This window comes from Mizuhopecten yessoensis, unplaced genomic scaffold (assembly GCF_002113885.1).
Source record: "Mizuhopecten yessoensis strain PY_sf001 unplaced genomic scaffold, ASM211388v2 scaffold2671, whole genome shotgun sequence".
In the NCBI taxonomy this organism is placed as follows: domain Eukaryota; kingdom Metazoa; phylum Mollusca; class Bivalvia; order Pectinida; family Pectinidae; genus Mizuhopecten; species Mizuhopecten yessoensis.
In genome coordinates, this window is record NW_018404662.1 from 1,885,206 (window position 1) to 1,905,883 (window position 20,678).

General features: G+C 35.6%; 1 protein-coding gene across 2 annotated transcripts in view; it reads left to right on the forward strand.

The window, feature by feature from the left end:
* LOC110446313 (5-oxoprolinase-like) overlaps window positions 1-20,678 on the forward strand; it is a 114,736-nt gene that overhangs the window by 7,374 nt on the left and 86,684 nt on the right. For both annotated transcript variants that reach the window (XM_021491398.1, XM_021491397.1), the window contains exons 4-28: window positions 599-724; window positions 1,746-1,852; window positions 2,583-2,698; window positions 3,004-3,083; window positions 4,264-4,316; window positions 5,254-5,366; window positions 5,645-5,733; window positions 6,466-6,583; window positions 7,479-7,621; window positions 9,168-9,296; window positions 9,603-9,715; window positions 10,539-10,627; window positions 10,902-10,983; window positions 11,684-11,821; window positions 12,443-12,581; window positions 12,987-13,099; window positions 13,708-13,771; window positions 14,256-14,356; window positions 14,941-14,977; window positions 15,926-16,036; window positions 17,238-17,339; window positions 18,044-18,218; window positions 18,808-18,917; window positions 19,263-19,337; window positions 19,725-19,871. In XM_021491398.1, the coding sequence (XP_021347073.1) occupies window positions 599-724; window positions 1,746-1,852; window positions 2,583-2,698; window positions 3,004-3,083; window positions 4,264-4,316; window positions 5,254-5,366; window positions 5,645-5,733; window positions 6,466-6,583; window positions 7,479-7,621; window positions 9,168-9,296; window positions 9,603-9,715; window positions 10,539-10,627; window positions 10,902-10,983; window positions 11,684-11,821; window positions 12,443-12,581; window positions 12,987-13,099; window positions 13,708-13,771; window positions 14,256-14,356; window positions 14,941-14,977; window positions 15,926-16,036; window positions 17,238-17,339; window positions 18,044-18,218; window positions 18,808-18,917; window positions 19,263-19,337; window positions 19,725-19,871 (2,670 nt within the window). The remainder of the gene's footprint in view (window positions 1-598; window positions 725-1,745; window positions 1,853-2,582; window positions 2,699-3,003; window positions 3,084-4,263; window positions 4,317-5,253; window positions 5,367-5,644; window positions 5,734-6,465; window positions 6,584-7,478; window positions 7,622-9,167; window positions 9,297-9,602; window positions 9,716-10,538; window positions 10,628-10,901; window positions 10,984-11,683; window positions 11,822-12,442; window positions 12,582-12,986; window positions 13,100-13,707; window positions 13,772-14,255; window positions 14,357-14,940; window positions 14,978-15,925; window positions 16,037-17,237; window positions 17,340-18,043; window positions 18,219-18,807; window positions 18,918-19,262; window positions 19,338-19,724; window positions 19,872-20,678) is intronic.

The following is a 20,678-nucleotide window of genomic DNA, read 5'->3' on the forward strand; positions in this document are numbered from 1 at the left end:
TGTCCGCTCGATATCTCGAGTAATTATTAACGGATTAACTTCAAACTTCACAACAAGGTTAATTACCATGAAACCTCAGACAAGTTCGATAACCGCCATTATCTGACCATAATAAGATTGTTTGGATGGCATTATAACATGGTAATACTCCAATAATATAAATGACTGTAATTAAAATGAAAGTTTTCTGTTAACTCATTTATGTACCAGTTATGTTGAACGATTTCTCCTAAACAACAATTATTCCTAAATATTTTTTTAATGAATTAACTTCAAAATTTATGACGAGGTTAATTTCCGTAGAGGCTTGGACAAGTTTGATAACCATTATTATCTGACCGTAATTATTGGAGTTATTCCCCTTGGTTTCATTAATGCGATGCATGCATTCCATGATGTTGTATTGCACTCATTGATCTACCAGTTATGTTGAATGATTTCCCTTTTAATATCAATTACTCACAAATACTTCATATATTTCAATCATACAAACAACTGCTCATTCAATGTGTGACGGGCGTATTATATACCGCTCGCGGTAACCTTGTTCATTCTATTTTGAAGTGTTGTTTGATTTGAAATTTATTATTTTGTTAAGGAAATTGTGTGTCCGGAACAGTTATATGAGGATGTGATAGAGGTCGAGGAGAGAGTTGTGTTCCAGCAGGATAAGTGTGAGATCAGAAAAACCTGTCCTATTGTCACTGGTACAACCGGTGAAAAGGTAAGTAAATGGCTCACTGGTACAACCGGTGAAAAGGTCAGTAAATGGCTCACTGGTACAACTGGTGAAAAGGTCAGTAAATGGCTCACTGGTATAACTAGAAAAAAGATAAGTAAATGGCTCACTGAAACAACTGGTGAAAAGGTAAGTAAATGGTTCACTGGTACAACCGGTGAAAAGGTCAGTAAATGGTTCACTGGTTCAACAGGTGAAAAGGTAAGTAAATGGCTCACTGGTACAACTAGAAAAAAGGTAAGTAAATGGCTCACTGGTACAACTAGAAAAAAGGTAAGTAAATGGCTCACTGGTACAACTAGAAAAAAGGTAAGTAAATGGCTCACTGGTACAACTAGAAAAAAGGTAAGTAAATGGCTCACTGGTACAACTAGAAAAAAGGTAAGTAAATGGCTCACTGGTACAACTAGAAAAAAGGTAAGTAAATGGCTCACTGGTACAACTAGAAAAAAGGTAAGTAAATGGCTCACTGGAACAACTGGTGAAAAGGTAAGTAAATGGCTCACTGGTACAACCGGTGAAAAGGTCAGTAAATGGCTTACTGGTATAACTGGTGAAAAGGTAAGTAAATGGCTCACTGGTATAACTGGTGAAAAGGTAAGTAAATGACTCACTGGTACAACTGGTGAAAAAGTAAGCATCATGGTACAACTGGTGAAAAGGTAAGTAAATCACTCACTGGTACATTAAATGACTTATTCTTTCTAATCCTTAGGTTTGAAGTAATGATTTTTTATCTATAGCTAGCTCTTCCAAGTTATTCAATTAAATGACCTTGACTTTCATTTAAGGTCACCAGGGTTATATATGAAAAAATCTTTGAACAGCTGCTTCTGCAGATATAAAAATAAAGCCTAGGATCATGGTAATTGGTCAGTACCTTGGAGTGATAGAGGGCTATTGTTACTATAGTAAGTTTTGCTAATTTGACTGTTACAATACTACCAGGTTGACTGTTTTATTTTATGATCAAATGTTGTTAACAGTTTGAATTGTACCTTCACAGCTGGAAGTTTGGCGTACTGTGGATGTGACGAAGTTACGAAAGGACTTGCAACAGCTATTAAACCGAGGGATTCGGAGTCTGGCTGTTGTCTTACTTCACTCCTACACGTAAGGCCAGACAAAGGCAGAGATGATTTACATCTCTAGACTCAGATAAATACTTAGTAATGCAAACATGTTTAAGGGGAGGATTCAATAGTGTGTCAGTCCGTTTCCTTTTTCTGTTCTCACATGTACAAATGCTCTAACATAGAATCAGATTGCTGAAACAAGTCAATAACTTACAGACACATTTGTAGATGTGAAAAGTCAGGGTAAAGAGGTTAAATCTACTAGACGTACATGGAGCAGACAACATCTTCTCCGAATTCTACCCCTTTATATCACATTGGGAATCAGCTTTCTATTTTGGTCAGCTGGTTATGTTGTAAATCACTAACTCCAGATGAGTGCAGAGTTATCACATTATAACCTGACCAATAATAGAAAACTAATCCTTATATATACAGCATTCTTTGTGAATGGATTGTAACTTATAATTTTATGCATCAATCTGTTGACCAGATGTAAATAATATTTTCAAATCTTATTAAAGTGTGATCAGCAGTGATATTTGCATTATTCTTGATTTTTTTACTCTGCCTACATCTACTGTTGTTGATGTCGAACAATTGTATGTCATTCACAGAAAAGTTGCACACCACTTTTGTTTTCGACACCATCAAAATTTGTCACGTTTTATGGCCAGATTATGAGATGATAACTCCAGATTACAGGAACAATAGTTTTAGGATGAATGTCAGTGAAGATTGTTAGTATCAATTATTATCACCATCAGCTTTGCAGACCATGAGCAAGAGGTTGGACGTGTAGCAAGGGAGATGGGTTTCCACCAGGTGTCGCTGTCTTCAGATGTCATGCCGATGGTCAGGGTTGTTCCACGTGGCTATACAGGTAATTCTTAGTCTGCCCCTTGAAACCATTAGAACTGAAGGTTTGAAAGCCTATACAAATATTCATACCAGTGTAATATTTTAGCAAGAAATTGCTTGAGTCATTGCAAAACTACTATCTTAGAAGTCATACATCTGCATTAAAGCCATTTTGGTCTCTGTGGAGTATAACATATAGATAGATAGAACATATGAGCAAACAAATTTATTCACTCGACATTTGGCCTGGCAATCTGAAATATTTCTGAGAAATATTAAGAGGTACATGTTCTGTTACTGTGAACTGTTTTGCACCTGTTTTGACAGCCTGTGCTGATGCATACCTGACTCCCTGTATCAAGAACTATGTCGCTGGTTTTGCCTCCGGCTTCCAGGGAGGGGTGAAGGTAAGACTGAGTCACAAGGAAACCATAACAAATAAAGGTCTGTGAATCCAACCAAGAACAAGGTACCTTCAATATCAGTCATTTATAAACCTGCTGCTTTATCCCTTATTTGGTACATTACATGTTAATTTCTAGTGGTCTGACATCTTCATTGCTTCTATGCGGTATACTGTTTGGTTGGTAATTTTTACAGGGATTGAAGTTTGCTATATTTGTGGTCATCAAACATGGGTCAAATAAAAAATAAATACCCAGGAAATATTAATATCATGAATATACAGAGGTAAGAGACCTGTTTAAACTGTTACTGCCGAAAAGTGATGATAATACGATTCACATTGTATTTGATGTTATTTTGATAAAACACTTAATTAGTTCATTCGCCCAAATACAAAAGTACCCTCTTGAGTGCAATATTTTAACCTGCAAGTTTGCACTAAATTAATACCTGTAGTTTTCATCTGGCTTTGACTATATACATGTACATTTCCCTGTGAGACTTGGGTGCCTCATGTGGCATCACCAAAGTGTTACGTTTTAGATAAGATAGTGCTTGTGATGCTATTGTACATTTTTCAATTTAAAACTATCAACAAGAAGTTTTCAACAAGGACAGACTGAATCATCTGTCATGATGAATCCCTATATCATTAAACATATTCTTATGGCATGAGATGAACTGGACTTATTATGGATCATTCCCAAAGTCACCCATATACCCTATACCCACCAGAAAACATTATTAGAGAAAAAATCAGATAGGAAAGGGCTATCATAATAATTAACGTTCACTGCTTATTAACTCTTTAATTTTCCATGGATCTTTATGCATGTATTTATTATTGCTGAGGGTTCAATACCACACTGAGTTCTGCTATATTAACATTCTAGCTGTGCTGTAAAATTCTGTTTATAATAAGGGGCCGCGGCCCCCATGTGGTTAAGGCCTCTGACATTCTGCTTACCATGGCCACTATCCCTCCACCACTGGGTCACCAGTTCAAGACCTATGTAGGGCAATCCCCAAGTACTGGCTGTAGAACGGTGTTTTTTCTCCGGGATGTGGGATGTAAACACCAACAAACCAAGTTGTTTATAATTATTATATAAAGCTTCATTACACCTATAAATTATAGAGTGCTCATTGGTTGTTTTCCAAGTGTGTTTCATTCTATCTCAGGGTACTCGTGTGTTGTTCATGCAGTCTGATGGTGGACTCACCCCGGTGGATCAGTAAGATTTTTACTTGTTTGAAAGTCCATATTGAATGTACCACACATAAGCTAAGTGTCATGTCTGTCTGGCCTCTGTCTACCTACTTAATTAACACACAAGATTGGTACTGAGATAATCTGTTCTCAAGGATGTACCACTGCCAAAACCTGTAAATGTACAGTGGAAACCAGCATGACTTTATATAGCTTTTATAACCCATTTCTAAAATGAAAACCATATCTTGTGGGACGTTTATGCACAAATAGTAAAGATGAAATTATCAAAATGTAATCAACAACAGTATTCTGAGTGTAAAGAATGAGTAGGGCTGGACGGGGGATGGAACTTTAGAATTCAAATTGGTGTGCTATAGTGTATACCTCTAGTTCTAAACAGCTCAGCTATCTGGTCAACAGATCACAATTATTACTTGAGGTCAAACATAAATTACCTGATTTGTACAGTCTATTGTATGTGGCTATTTTATGCTTCATTGGTTTAATTTGTTGTTAATTTACAGTAAAATCTTGTTATACTGCCACTAACTGTCAAGACAAATCTTGGCATTATAAAAGGTTTGGCAATAACTTAAGGGAAACGTACAAAGGAATTCATAAACACTTGTGAAAAAAGGACCTTATAGAAATACTTAAGTGAGATGGCAAATTAAACGAGGAACATGGAGGCTTCACTATGTTATCTGCCAAATATTTCGTTTTTGCCTTTTGTTAGATACTTTCTCCTACATATCAATTATGTAGCTGGATCTCGATGAATAAGTTATCTTCCTGCCATTAATAAAACTGAACATTTGTGCGAGTAACACTGGTCAGTAGGTAACCATATGTATTGTCCTTTACCTGCAAGGGTAAGCTACACATGTAGGATCACTTTATCAAAAACAACTGTAGTTTCTGTATGACCAATGTGACCTGCAAATGAGATATATTTTCAGATTTAATGGGTCAAGAGCGATACTGTCTGGTCCAGCAGGGGGAGTGGTAGGGTACGCCCTCACAACATACAAAAAAGAGTCTGACCTGCCTGTCATTGGGTTTGATATGGGAGGTAAGTCATGTAAGATGGAGAACCATTTGATATGTATTGCGTTGTTTTTTTATTAGAATTTCAGGTACAGGTTTGATTAATTGATAAATTATTGTGCTCCTTGAATTAGAACCAAAATTGATTATTAATGTTCATGTATAAGGACACCTGAAGTCGCTATGTGAATTAGATCTACCGCTACAAAAAAGTACCTGTATTTAGAAAACATACAAGTTATAACCAGACACCTGGGAGAGATCAATATGTTGACCATTGTAGACAAGTTTTTCTTTTTTTAGGAACATCTACAGATGTAAGTCGGTATGCTGGACAATATGAGCATGTGTTTGAGACCACTACTGCTGGAGTGACCATCCAGGCTCCCCAGGTAGGTCAAACATACGGACACTTGTCAGACATGTTTTGTATTCCCTTTGTAACCTTCACATTTAGGTCAAAGATGAATCAACTACCAATCAAATAGGTATATTGGCTGTTTAGGGGAAACATGATTCATATTTCTAGTTTTAACAATCACAATGATATTCTCATTCACCAAGGAAAAACTGGTCTTGTTTCCCTCTCTTAAATTCCAGAATGGTCAGTAAGTCCCCTTCTCTGGAATGCCAGACCTTTCTACCAAGCCTGGCAGACTAGTCAGATTTTCATTGACAAGGCCAGACCTTTCTACCAAGCCTGGCAGACTATATATATATAGCTAGTCAGATTTTCATTGACAACGCCAGACCTTTCTACCAAGCCTGGCAGACTAGTCAGATTTTCATAGACAACGCCAGACCTTTCTACTAAGCCTGGAAGACTAGTCAGATTTTCATTGACAATGCCAGACCTTTCTACCAAGCCTGGCAGACTAGTCAGATTTTTATTGACAACACCAGACTGGCATTTTACCCTATTTATAATGAAAAGCATGTCTGTTTCCAATTCTGCAATGCCTGCTTCATCTGTTTCCCTTTCTGTAACAAGCCGGACTGCTCTGTTTACCCAAAGTACAAGGCTATATTAATCTTTTTTACCTCCCTACAAGAACCGATTTCCCCTCTAAAATGCCAGACATGTCTGCTTCTCATGACTATATAACTGCTCTGGTCCGTTTCAGCTGGACATCAACACTGTGGCAGCAGGCGGGGGATCAATGCTGTTTTTCCGGGCTGGACTGTTCGTTGTAGGGCCAGAATCAGCTGGGGCAGACCCTGGCCCGACCTGCTACATGAAAGGTATCATTTTTAGCTCGCCTATTTGGAGAATGGGGGGCGTCACTATCACTGTCGGTGCCCACCTTCTGAGGTTAAAGTGTTTGGGCAAGTTTTTTCCAGACAGTGTTGGATCATCACACTCAATACACAGTTGTCTTTGATGCGGTTAAGGCATTTATATCTAGTGTAAGCAATGTGCTGGACCATATTTTCATATTTTAGGGGCAAAAACAGCTTAATTTGACTTGGTATAAGTTTTGAGGCAAGCTTGAGATTAATTTTTTTTGTGTAGTGTTGGATTACCACCATCAATAGGCTGTTGTCTGTTATAAGGTTGAAGTATTTATATGGAGTGTAAGCAATGTTCTGAAGTATATTTTCATTATTTTTGGGGCCAAAACTAGTTAGTTGGACTTGGTTAAAGTTTTTGGGCAAGTTTTTTATGCAGTGTTGGATCGGTCACCACGATCAATACACTGTTGACTATTTCAAGCTGGCTGGTCTTCTCTTCTTACATGTTAAGGTACAGCAACACCTTGTTATATTGCCACATTTGTTCAAAGAAATGTTGGCCTTATAAATGGGTTTGGCAATAAATTGAGGGAAATGTATAAGGAGTTCCTTAGAAAAACATAATTAAGGGACCTGAAAATATGTTGGCGGTATGCAAGGTGGCAAATGAAATGATGAGCATTATATCAAGGTTTTACTGTAGATATTTGCTATATCTTACAACATATATCACCAATAGGCAAGCTATGCTGTTCTCCAACAGCTCTTGTTGATAAGTGCATGGATATCAAACTTGGTAAAAAAAGGTGAAAAATATCACTTTTTCAAAAAACCAGATAAATTTCATAAAGTTAGAAAAATATTTATTGTTTTTTATTGGCTGCACTTGTACAATATCACATAGGTGGACCACTGACCATCACAGATGCAAACCTTTGTTTGGGGAGAATCCTGCCAGACTATTTCCCTAAGATCTTTGGAAAGACACAAGATCAACCTCTGGATGAACGAATGACACGGAAGGCCTTGCAGAAGTTGACCAGAGAGGTTTGTTATATCTGATACCTACCAAATGACTTAATTGTGAATCCACAGAGAGGTTTGTTATATCTGATACCTACCAAATGACTTAATTGTGAATCCACAGAGAGGTTTGTTATATCTGATACCTACCAAATGACTTAATTGTGAATCCACAGAGAGGTTTGTTATATCTGATACCTACCAAATGACTTAATTGTGAATCCACAGAGAGGTTTGTTATATCTGATACCTACCAAATGACTTAATTGTGAATCCACAGAGAGGTTTGTTATATCTGATACCTACCAAATGACTTAATTGTGAATCCACAGAGAGGTTTGTTATATCTGATACCTACCAAATGACTTAATTGTGAATCCACAGAGAGGTTTGTTATATCTGATACCTACCAAATGACTTAATTGTGAATCCACAGAGAGGTTTGTTATATCTGATACCTACCAAATGACTTAATTGTGAATCCACAGAGAGGTTTGTTATATCTGATACCTACCAAATGACTTAATTGTGAATCCACAGAGAGGTTTGTTATATCTGATACCTACCAAATGACTTAATTGTGAATCCACAGAGAGGTTTGTTATATCTGATACCTACCAAATGACTTAATTGTGAATCCACAGAGAGGTTTGTTATATCTGATACCTACCAAATGACTTAATTGTGAATCCACAGAGAGGTTTGTTATATCTGATACCTACCAAATGACTTAATTGTGAATCCACAGAGAGGTTTGTTATATCTGATACCTACCAAATGACTTAATTGTGAATCCACAGAGAGGTTTGTTATATCTGATACCTACCAAATGACTTAATTGTGAATCCACAGAGAGGTTTGTTATATCTGATACCTACCAAATGACTTAATTGTGAATCCACAGAGAGGTTTGTTATATCTGATACCTACCAAATGACTTAATTGTGAATCCACAGAGAGGTTTGTTATATCTGATACCTACCAAATGACTTAATTGTGAATCCACAGAGAGGTTTGTTATATCTGATACCTACCAAATGACTTAATTGTGAATCCACAGAGAGGTTTGTTATATCTGATACCTACCAAATGACTTAATTGTGAATCCACAGAGAGGTTTGTTATATCTGATACCTACCAAATGACTTAATTGTGAATCCACAGAGAGGTTTGTTATATCTGATACCTACCAAATGACTTAATTGTGAATCCACAGAGAGGTTTGTTATATCTGATACCTACCAAATGACTTAATTGTGAATCCATGCACCTTCCGCTGGTTGAAACCATAATGCTTATATAGCCATTATGTGTAGGAAATCTGGACCGGTCGATCAGCAGTAACGAATTGGCTCAACTGATAAAGCATCTGTCTATACTATATGGTTCCAGGTTTATACATCAGTCTATCCTGTAATGGTGAAAATAATGAAGTATTGACTAAATTAAGTGATTTACGGGAAGATTCCATTAAAAATAGAAAAGAAATAGATCCCAAGTGTATGTCAGTAAAGTTTACCTATATACTGCATAATTGGATGATTAATGTTACAGTACTTATCATTGTCAGGTTAATGAGTTTCTGTTACATCAACATGGCACAGAGAAACACCAGCCAATGACAGCAGAGGAGGTTGCTATGGGCTTCATTCGTGTTGCTAACGAGACCATGTGTCGACCAATCAGAGCTCTTACACAGGTAGACATTATAATGTACTGTTCATTGTTTTATAAAGTGCTTCAGATAAATCATGAATGCATTTATAAATGATTGTATATTTTATTCAGCTGAATGATGCCATTGCTGAGTTATCATGTACAGATATAATTTAAATAAAATAAAATGCATTAGCACATCAAAGCTTTCCTGAAACAAATTATACTTCAAAAAGCATGTTTCTTAAGTTTAAAGCAGCATATCCATAAAGTCACAATGTTTCGTACAAAAATCTAATAAGCATGACTATTATATATACAATATATATAACGGATTAACCTTCCTCAGGCCAGAGGTCATGACACGTCACGCCATGTACTTGCCTGTTTTGGTGGAGCGGGGGGACAACATGCCTGTGCTATAGCCCGATCACTGGGGATGACACAGGTGTATGTTCACAGGTATGTTGAATACAGGTATACGTACACAGGTATGTTAAATACAGGTATACGTACACAGGTATGTAATACAGAGATATCAAACATACAAACAATACCTGTCTATACAGGTATACGGACACAGGTATGTTAAATACAGGTATACGTACACATGTATGTAATACAGAGATATCAAACATAGAAATAATACCTGTCTATACAGGTATACGTACACAGGCATGTAATACAGAGACGTCAAACATAGATATAATACCTGTCTATACAGGTATACGTCCACAGGTATGTAATACAGAGATATCAAACATACAAACAATACCTGTCTATACAGGTGTACGTACACAGGTATGTAATACAGAGATACCAAACATACAAACAATACCTGTCTATACAGTTGTATGTACACAGGTATGTAATACAGGTATTCGTACACAGGTATGTAATACAGAGATATCAACATACAAACAATACCTGTCTATACAGGTATACGTACACAGGTAGGTAATACAGAGACGTCAAACATAGATATAATCCCTGTCTATACAGGTATACGTCCACAGGTATGTAATACAGAGATATCAAACATACAAACAATACCTGTCTATACACGTATACATACACAGGTATGTAATACAGAGATATCAAACATAGATACAATATCTGTGTTGTATTATGGGTATACTTATCTGCATTGTGTAATGGTTATACCTATCTACTGTAGGAAAGCCTAAAGGTTGTGTTTTAAATAAATCTTCCTTATGTTGTGTCATTAGAAGTTTAACTGTGTAATTTGTTATATGGTACACCTACCTGTATTGTTTTGTTGTAGGTATGCTGGTATTCTGTCTGCCTATGGTATGGCATTGGCTGATGTGGTTCATGAGGCTCAGGAGCCATGTGCCAGGAAATACGACCAAAGTATGTCTGTCATAACCAACTAAGTATTCTTGACTAAAGCGATGATATATACAACAATGTTATATAAGTTGTGAGGCCCTTCTGGTCAGTATATGTCAAGTGTATCTTTTGGAAGGAAACAGAAAGATGGAAAGGACTACTGGGATTTTTTTTGTTGCTTTTTGTTTTAACTTCAGATTTCTCATAATTATATTTTTATTCAGATACTTGAATGATATAGCAAGAAAGTTATCACAAAGTAATGATATGTTCACATACTCTGGTTTTGTTGTAGGTTCTTTTGCTCACCTAGACAGTCGCATTGAACACCTGAGTGAAGGATGTACACAGGAACTATTGAAGCAGGGATTTGACAGGTAAATAATTCTTGTTGAAGCAGATATATACCATGGAAACACTTCTTAATATGGAAAGTTAACATGAAAATATGTCTTGTTGAAGCAGGTCTAGGTTTGATATGAACATTGATGAAGCAGGGATTTGATAGGTAGATACATATTTTATAGTTCTTGTTAAAATAGGGACTGGACATGGAAACAGTTCTAAATATAAAGAAAGCGTTTGATCTGGATATAGATATTGTCAGAGAATAGAGATGGTGTGTCAATAGGTGTAGCTGACTAAGGATTTTGATATGAAAATATTTCTGACAGAAGCAGAGAAATTTGTCTGTGAAATACTTCAGATCAAATGTGATAAGAGTAGTAGGATTGCTGTCTTGTGATTCAATAAAATTATTTGCAGTTTTTATACTCACATAATAGATATACACAATAGCTATACAAATTCAAGATAGCATATAGTTAAAAAGATAATTGATACACATCCAAAGAGAGAACAATGTGAATATATATATAGCTGTCATGTAGATGAGTCCAGGCTTACATTGTTGTATAAGTTAATTTATCAAAACTGTACTGTACTTAGCAACAATTCTATGTAAAAAATCTTTCAGTTAATGAAATCACAAATATTTTCATGCTTACTAAGCATGGAAATCTACTTGTGGTATATACATGATCTATTCTGTGTCCTTATAGACTGTTACTTTTTCAGAAAACAGGTAGAGACCCTCCCCTTCCTACATATGCGGTACGACCGGACAGACTGTGCCCTGATGATTTCTACAGAGGGGCATCCTGCTGGACCAGGGACTTGTAAACACGGAAACTTCCGAACAGCATTCCAGGAAAGGTATATCCCATGTTCTCTCCACAGGAACATGTAAACAACTAGTAACACTTTATATATTATGATATTTCATGACAATAAGGATGGTTTATTTCTATTCTATACATGATAACTCATGTATACTGGTATATTCAATTCAATGATTTTCAAAGGCATATTGCGTCTTTTCGTATTGCAGAGTTATCTGCTCTTGTGAGCAGGTATTGATTGTTGCGTCGTTTGTTTGTGAGAGTAACGTCATACATTTTTGAGAAAACAATGTTATTTTCTCACACAAACTAATGACATAACAATCAATACCTGCTCACAAGAGAAGATAACTCTGCAATACGCAAAGAGGGAATAACCTTATGTACAATCATGTAAACTTCTTGAGTTTAATTAAAATTATTTTAACTGAAGAAAAATGAAGACATAATAGACAGAAATATTTGGAGAACTATTCTTTTGAGAGGCAGGTAGAGAGGGTAAATCCTTGTTTTAATAGAGAGAAAAAGCAATATATTAACTATACACTTAGTAGCCCTGATATACAGCAGATCAGAGAATGATCGTTTATACATACAGTAGATTGTCCTATATATCAAATACACAGCTAGTACATGGATATCTTTGGTGTTACAGATATCAGACTGAGTTTGGTTTCACTATACCTGACCGACCGATTGTTGTTGATGACATAAGGATACGAGGGGTTGGTAAAACGTTTGTCAGTTTAGAGGAATCGACAGCTGAAGTCACAGAACCACCAAGGGTGGAAAAGGTACATATACCTCAGCTATAATAAATAATCCTAATAAACTGTTACAAAGTGATTGTGTTAAAAATAATACGGTTCTTGTTTTGGGCAGCCTTAAAAATCAAATTAGAATAAATGACCATGAGATACTATGTACATGTATAGATATTTTAGGCATGCCATTTTCCTTAATACCATTTTTCATAGTCAAGCAGATAATATATAACACACATATGTCAGTTTCCGGAGTCATTTAATGAAGCCTTAAAATGTAATCCATCTACGCACATACATCAGTTTCATTGTGACTCAAAACTTTTGTAAATATGCTAGATGGATTTTTTTATTGCTTTAAAGATGGTGTGTCTTATAACCAGTACCTTCCCTGACTATACATACACTGTAACACAGAGACATTTCTTAAACCAGGTCACCCGCTGCTATTTTGAAGATACATATTACAACACAAATGTGTACTTACTGGAGGATCTAGGGAGGGGTCATATGATTGAAGGTCCTGCCATCATTATGAATGGAAACAGGTTTGTAAAATAGAACTTTATAGTCTAACACAATAGGGTGATAATGATTCCAAAGTTGGACAAAGATAGAGGATTATACTGATCTAGATGACTCATGATTCAGTAATCGGGGCCCAAAACATGTCTTCACATATTTTTTGTTGTCTTTATCGAGATTTCCTCCATATCTGTCTTTAGTGTTTGGTTTTCTAGATATTTCACTTTGGCATTGTTTCTGAAGATGACATGATGATTTGGCATTGTCTGTATCATGAACGAAATGCATAGGATTTGTGATGTTTTTTTTGTTAACATACTTTTATTTGTTCAGTAAAGTGGCGATTGATTAAACATCATTTTGGTATCCATTAAGGTGTGTTCCAATTTCTTCAATAATTTGATTCCTTGCAGTTCTTAATCAAACAAAACAGGTGGTTTATGAATTTTCATGCAAGGTATCTTATGATGGGTATACTCGGTAAAAAGAACACTATATTATAGAAAATGGAATGAAATATTGAATTGTAGATATTTACAGCTCATGATCAGTCTCATGGAAAAAGATTTTTCATAATTTTTGGTTTGAAAGTAATCTGGAGTTGAATAGAACCTGTTTATCTATTTTACAGTACAATTTTGGTGGAACCAGCCTGCACTGCGTCAATAACAAAATACGGGGATGTCAAAATGAAGGTAGGCAGCTTAAGCTTGGTGGTGCTGAAGTAGAGAATCCCTAGGTATTCCATTGCTACAAGTCAAAATGTTTATCAGAATTACTAATATCTCAAAAATGTGGGGTGAATGTTGATATTAAGATATTTTTTTATTTATTTTTTAACAAATTTTCATTATAAATGGATTTGATTAATGTAATAGTTTCTGTCACTTTGATTTGAGATTATGAAATTTCCAAGTTACTTAATACTAGGAGACATCATGTTTTTATGGTGTCTTGATATTTTGCATACTTTTCATATATGGTATAGTTAGTACATGCACTGATCATAAGTTGTCAACACTAAAGATTTGTAAATGTTTTTCAATCGTTTTGTCATATTTCCTTCGTACAACTGAGCCTGGGTCACCTACCACTTACCACTGTAACTACTAAATAACAAATATTTGTAATAACCTTAAATGAAAACAAATACCAAACCATCTGTCTGTTGCGGTCTAGATTGGAAGTGGAAAGTTACAGGAGATAGGTCCAGAACTTGATGCTATCCAACTGTCCATCTTCTCTAACAGATTCATGAGTATCGCCGAGCAAATGGGACGGTAAAGAATTCTAACAAAGAAATATTGCATAGCTTAAAGATATTACAGGAATAATGCTCTGTAAGTCAGACTGTTACAGTAATTCTGCAGTTTGTACTGTATTTTAAAACCTAAACTGTAAATTTGCTGTGCAACAAAGATGGTAGAATTCTTTTTGAATCACATTAGATTCATGAATTATAGCTTGACTATATAATCAAATACTAGGAAAATAAAAAATGTTAGAAAACTAATTAAATATTGATGGTAAGTCGATTTATTTTCCTTCTCAAATTGAGATGTTTTAATATAAAGGTCTTGGTATGATTTTGTCATTCGAAAGTCCATTTTATGATGATATTTGTAGTAAAATTTATATTAAGTTAAGATTTAAATTTCTGTTTGTATTCAATATTGCATCGTTAAAATGATTTTTGATAATTTCATGAAAACCCCCCAACATCTTTTCAAATTAAACAACCACAAGTATGAGACATTCGTATAAAGGACTGTTTTTAATTGTTAGTAAGATAATGACATACATGCTGTGTTTTATAAATAGTAAGCATAAAAATCAAATTAATGGATTACAATTGGATTGATAGGGTGCTGCAGAGGACATCTATCTCCACAAATATCAAGGTAAGAATTTCTGTACAGGCTAATGGTACCAGACAGATTTAACTCATTCACCCCTGGAAGAGTTCAAATGTTTCATCAGGTGTGAATGAGTTAAGTATCCAGTAATCCCAAAAGGGCATTATAATTCTCAATCAAGCAGGAGGAACAATAGGCCTGTAGCTTATGAACAAGATGCCACTATTTTGCTGTTCAAATAAAACAAATATAGTGGTTAATTATACCCCCGCAACGAAGTTAGGGGGGGGGGAGGGGGTATATTGGGATCACCCTGTCTGGATGTCTGTCTGTCTGTCTGTCGTCCGCAGTAACTTGTTCGTGCAACTCCTCCTCAATTAACTGGTGGATTTCATTGAAACTTCGCATGAATGGTCAGTATCTTATGTAGTTGTGCACCGGCATTTTAATTTTAGAGTTCGACCCTATTTAATGGAATTATGCCCCTTTTTGTGAAATACTTGTCTGCGTAACTTTTCCTTAATTAACATGTGGATTTCATTGAAACTTGCACGAATGGTCGGTATCTTATGTAGTTGTACACCGGCATTTTAATTTTAGATTTCGACCCTTTTTGATGGAATTATGCCCCTTTTTGTGAAATACCTGTCCGCGTAACTCCTCCTTAATTAACAGGTGGATTTCATTGAAATTTTGCACGAATGGTCGGTATCTTATGTAGTTGTGAACTGGCATTTTAATTTGGAATTTCGACCCTTTTTGATGGAGGTATGCCCCTTTGTGCGAAATACGTGTTACTAGTGGCACACTATGGATTGCTTTGCCTTAGGAAGCCTTTAACTTACAGTTCTTGTTTATATAGCAACGTATGTATTTTATAATTAATGTTTGAGTTGATAATCAATAGTCATTTATGATGGATATACACAATTCAAAGTTTTAACAAAATTGTGGGATTACTAGATGTGCTGATTTGTGTTTCCCTGCCTTCAGGAGCGACTGGACTTCTCATGTGCCATGTTTGGTCCTGATGGGGGATTGGTAGCCAATGCTCCACACATACCTGTACATCTGGGCGCCATGCAGGAAACTGTCCAGTATCAGGTTGGTATCGTTCTCTGCCAGGTATGTATCGCCTCACACATTCTCCGTCATCTGAGTGCTGTACGTACCGGAAACTGTCCAGTATCAGGTTGGTATCGCCTCACACATTCTCTGTTATACCTGGGCGCCGTACTGACGACTGTTCACTGCCAGGTAGGTATTGCCTCACACATTCTCCATTATATCTGGGCGCCGCACTGATGACTGTTCACTGCCAGGTAGGTATTGCCTCACACATTCTCTGTTATATCTGGGCGCCGTATTGAAGACTGTTCACTGCCAGGTAGGTATTGCTTCACACATTCTCTGTTATATCTGGGCGCCGTACTGAAGACTGTTCACTGCCAGGTAGGTATTGCCTCACACATTCTCTGTTATATCTTGGCGCCGTACTGAAGACTGTTCACTGCCAGGTAGGTATTGCCTCACACATTCTACGTTATATCTGGGCGCCGTACTGAAGACTGTTCACTGCCAGTTAGGTATCACCTCACACATTCCCCCATTATATCTGGATGCTGTACGTACCGGAAACTGTCCAGTATCAAGTTGGTACCGCCTCACACATTCTCCATTTTCTCCCACAACTAATATAGGTTTACTCACTCTCAATTTATTGAATAAACCTGCAAGGAGTTGGTAATCATTTTTGGTTACCCACTAGTGGGTTATATCCTGAACATGATTTCATTGGTCAATCTTCTAACTATGACATCAACTAACAATGCGTTATGACATCATCTTCCAATATGTGACGTCATATAGTTCATGGCAATTGTTTCTCCATCTGACACAGGAAAAATGTACTCCCAAAGACAAACCTGGTTTTATATATATAATGCCTGAACCTTATGGGAGAAAAGTTCCTTAAACTTGTGATAGTTAATTATCATGTTTATCTAACTCTCATTGGTTCATTTTCAAACTATTAAAAGACACTTGGTAAACCTTGTGTCTATATACAATTTGAAAATTAACTAACCTGAGTTAGATAAAAATGATAAGCAACCAGCACCTCTATATATCAGGGCACTATACCGGAGACCGTTCAGTACTAGGTAAGTATCACCATGCTGGATTCCAGTTACAGGTAGGTGTTCCCCGTCCCCCTAAAAAAAATATCGAATATTGTGGAAAGAATTTAAATTGGCCTGTGACTCTATAAACATTTCTAATTAGGATTTATACTTTTGATTGACAGCTTCGGCAGCTAGGAACAGGTATACGTGATGGTGATGTGATCCTGTCCAACCACCCCCAGGCCGGGGGGAGTCATCTACCAGATCTTACAGTCATCACCCCGGTAATATATCATAGTTCACAGGTCCTCATTTCATCCTGTATTTTAATGATTAATTTCTAGATATTTAGATTGCATTTCAAGCAAGTTATTCAGAAGCATATGACAGGAAGTCTTATATGATATATTAGGCCTGTGTTAAAATACTTTTGAATAAATATTCTCCAACATTCTTTGAATTTACGTTTTTCGACCGATCTCTTTGAAACTTTGCATACATTATAATCATGATATGAAGTTATGTCTCCATTAAAAGAATTTTGATTCGACAATTTTACCAAATGTTTTACCCTTTGTTCATTTCAGTATTAGATTTTTTGTCTGAAGATCTTCTCCTACATTTTTTGACGGATTTCTTTGAAACTTAGTAGGCTATGTTGTTGTGTTTCCCTGAAAAGAATTTTGATTCAACAGTTATTGCAAAAGTTATTGCCCTTTGTTCATTTCAGTATTTGATTTTTGTCTGGAGATTTTCTCCTACACTTTTTATAGCATGTCAGCTAACAACTCTTAGAATGATGTAGATTTTATTTCAATGTAAGAAAGCATATAACACTATATGGCATATATTGTTCCACCTCGCGGTACTCTTAATAATAACCTAGGTGAAAAAGAATGATTGAATATTATGTGCGCAATGTCACAGTTATATGGGGCGTGATGAAATGGGTTTGTTGAATATAGAAAAAATATGATATATTTCACAGGTATTTTATCAAGGTGTGACCAAACCTGTTTTCTTTGTGGCAAGCCGTGGACACCATGCAGACATAGGGGGGATAACTCCAGGCTCAATGCCTCCACACTCTAAGTCTATAAATGAGGAGGGAGCGGTGTTTAGATCCTTCATGTTGGTCAAAGGAGGGGTTTTTATGGAGGAAGGTAAGTAATGTCAGGAATGGACCGGGAATAGCATTACTTAATGGAGTTGACAATTTAGTTTATGAAAAAAAAGTAATGGAAACAAATATTTCAGATTTATTATGAAAGAGTAACAAAAATAATATAGTTCTTGAATATTAAGCATTTAACAACAACCTCCATTCTACTGTTTCCCTCCTTTTATCATACCTACCTATGATGTTTTTTTGGTTCATCACATAAAATGGTCAGTGTTATCACGAACTGTTAATTTAAACAATGTATGTGTACTAATTAACTGTATGTTGAAGTACTTCTCTAATGTATTTACGTTTCAAGGGAGATGGCTTTATATAAGACTTAAAATCTTGTTGCCAGATCCCATTCTTATTTACCTGTGTACTTGTTATATAAGAAGAATGAAATGAAATACTGTTTAAACCAACAACAACTTCATTTTCTTTAAATTAAAAAAGAAATATAAAAAAACCAGATCTGGTAAATCATAGGCATATTTTACTTATTAAATGAAAATCAGGTGTTAAAAGATGATAACAAAATTTAGAACATCCACTGTGGTGAGTACAAATCCTAATGCTGTATCACACAGAGGTGACAGCAGCCCTGATGGAGCCCAGCAAGTATCCAGGTAGCAGTGGCACCAGGAATCTCCATGACAACCTGAGTGACCTCAAGGCCCAGGTGGCTGCTAACCAAAAGGTAATGTCATTGGAATTAAAATTATGTGTAGATTTAGAGGATGCTCTTCATTAATTGTATACTTATCCATGGTCTCAATAATCTATTTTTAAACTTGCAATGCAGTCTCCTCACCAATAAACACAAACATTTAATATCACAGAATAAAGTGACTATACTAATACTGTTTTATAAATGTCTAAGCTAAACAGTTCTTCAAAAAATACCACTATGTAATCAAAGACAATTTTGATTCAAAATTTCAAAACGCAACAAAAGTTTTAAGAATGTGTCTTATAGTTCTTTATACTAAGTAATTAGTCAGTAGTAATGTATTACATTGTATTAATCTATTATTAATTACAGGGTATCAGACTTATCAATGAACTGATAGACGAGTACGGTCTGGATGTTGTACAGGCCTATATGGGACATATACAGGTACAGCACAGACTGACATAAGTCTATCACTATATTTCAAATATCTTATACACACTTATTAACCCACATTTAAAGTGTTGCCAGACAGGTCACTTTTCATGGTCTCTATTTTCCTATGAGTGAGATCCATAAGTTAAACCAGGCAAAAATTGACAGTCAATAACAGAACTAAATATTAGAACATTTTATTGAAGCCTTGTAATTTATCATGAAGTGATAGCTATCAAACAATCTACCTGTGTGTGCTGTGAGATTGCTTTTCTGCCGGAATAGATATGATGAAATATTAATCCTTGTTACAATAACTAACGTAGGTAAACTGTGAGATTGTTTTACAGCTAGGATATGTACGATATCGTAATAATTCTACGGTTGTTATGATCCTAGGCAAATGCTGAGGTAGCTGTACAGGAAATGTTATGTGAAATTGCACGCAAAACCAAACAGAAGACTGGACGGTCGAGACTGACGGCAGAGGATTTCATGGACGACGGGTCAAAGATTGCTCTAGATGTGGAGATAGACGAAACAAAGGTTTGTGCTCTGTTCTTGTTTCTGTCCCTTTCAGTACATGAAAATAGGTTCTATTTTAAAAAATTTAAATTTAAATATAATCTTAACAGTACAAATGTAATACATTACGTATACAAGAGTTATTATTTAAGAGCTAGTTTAGTGATTTACTTATCTCTCATCATATAACACAGGATACTACGGAGCCCGTTAACTGACATGCTACACACTTATTTTATTTCGTTTTATCGAATTATTATTTCGTTTTTTCGAATTATTATTTCGTTTTATCGAATTATTATTTCGTTTTATCGAATTATTATTTCGTTTTATCGAATTATTATTTCGTTAAAACGAATTATTATTTCGTTTTTTCGAAATGTTATTTCGTTTTAACGAATTATTATTTCGTTTTAACGAATTATTATTTCGTTTTAACGAATTATTATTTCGTTTTTTCGAAATACTATTTCGTTTTTTCGAAATGTTATTTCGGTATAACGAATTTTTATTTCGTTTTTTCGAAATACTATTTCGTTTAAACGAATAAATGTCAGCCTCTCTTTCACTTATATAATGGCTGATTATCGTGGCGAGCTGTTGAAGAACTATTTCTTATTAGGTTTAAAGCATGATGACATTTGTTGGATTTTAAACCATAGACACGGATATTCTCTCAGTAGCAGACAATTGATAAGGCTTTTGCACAAAGCATCATTGTACAGATATAAACATGAGGCTGACATTATGACAGTTGCTGATTTTATACAGTCTGAACAACGAGGATCAGGAGTAATGCATGGATATCGATGGATGTATCAAAAAATG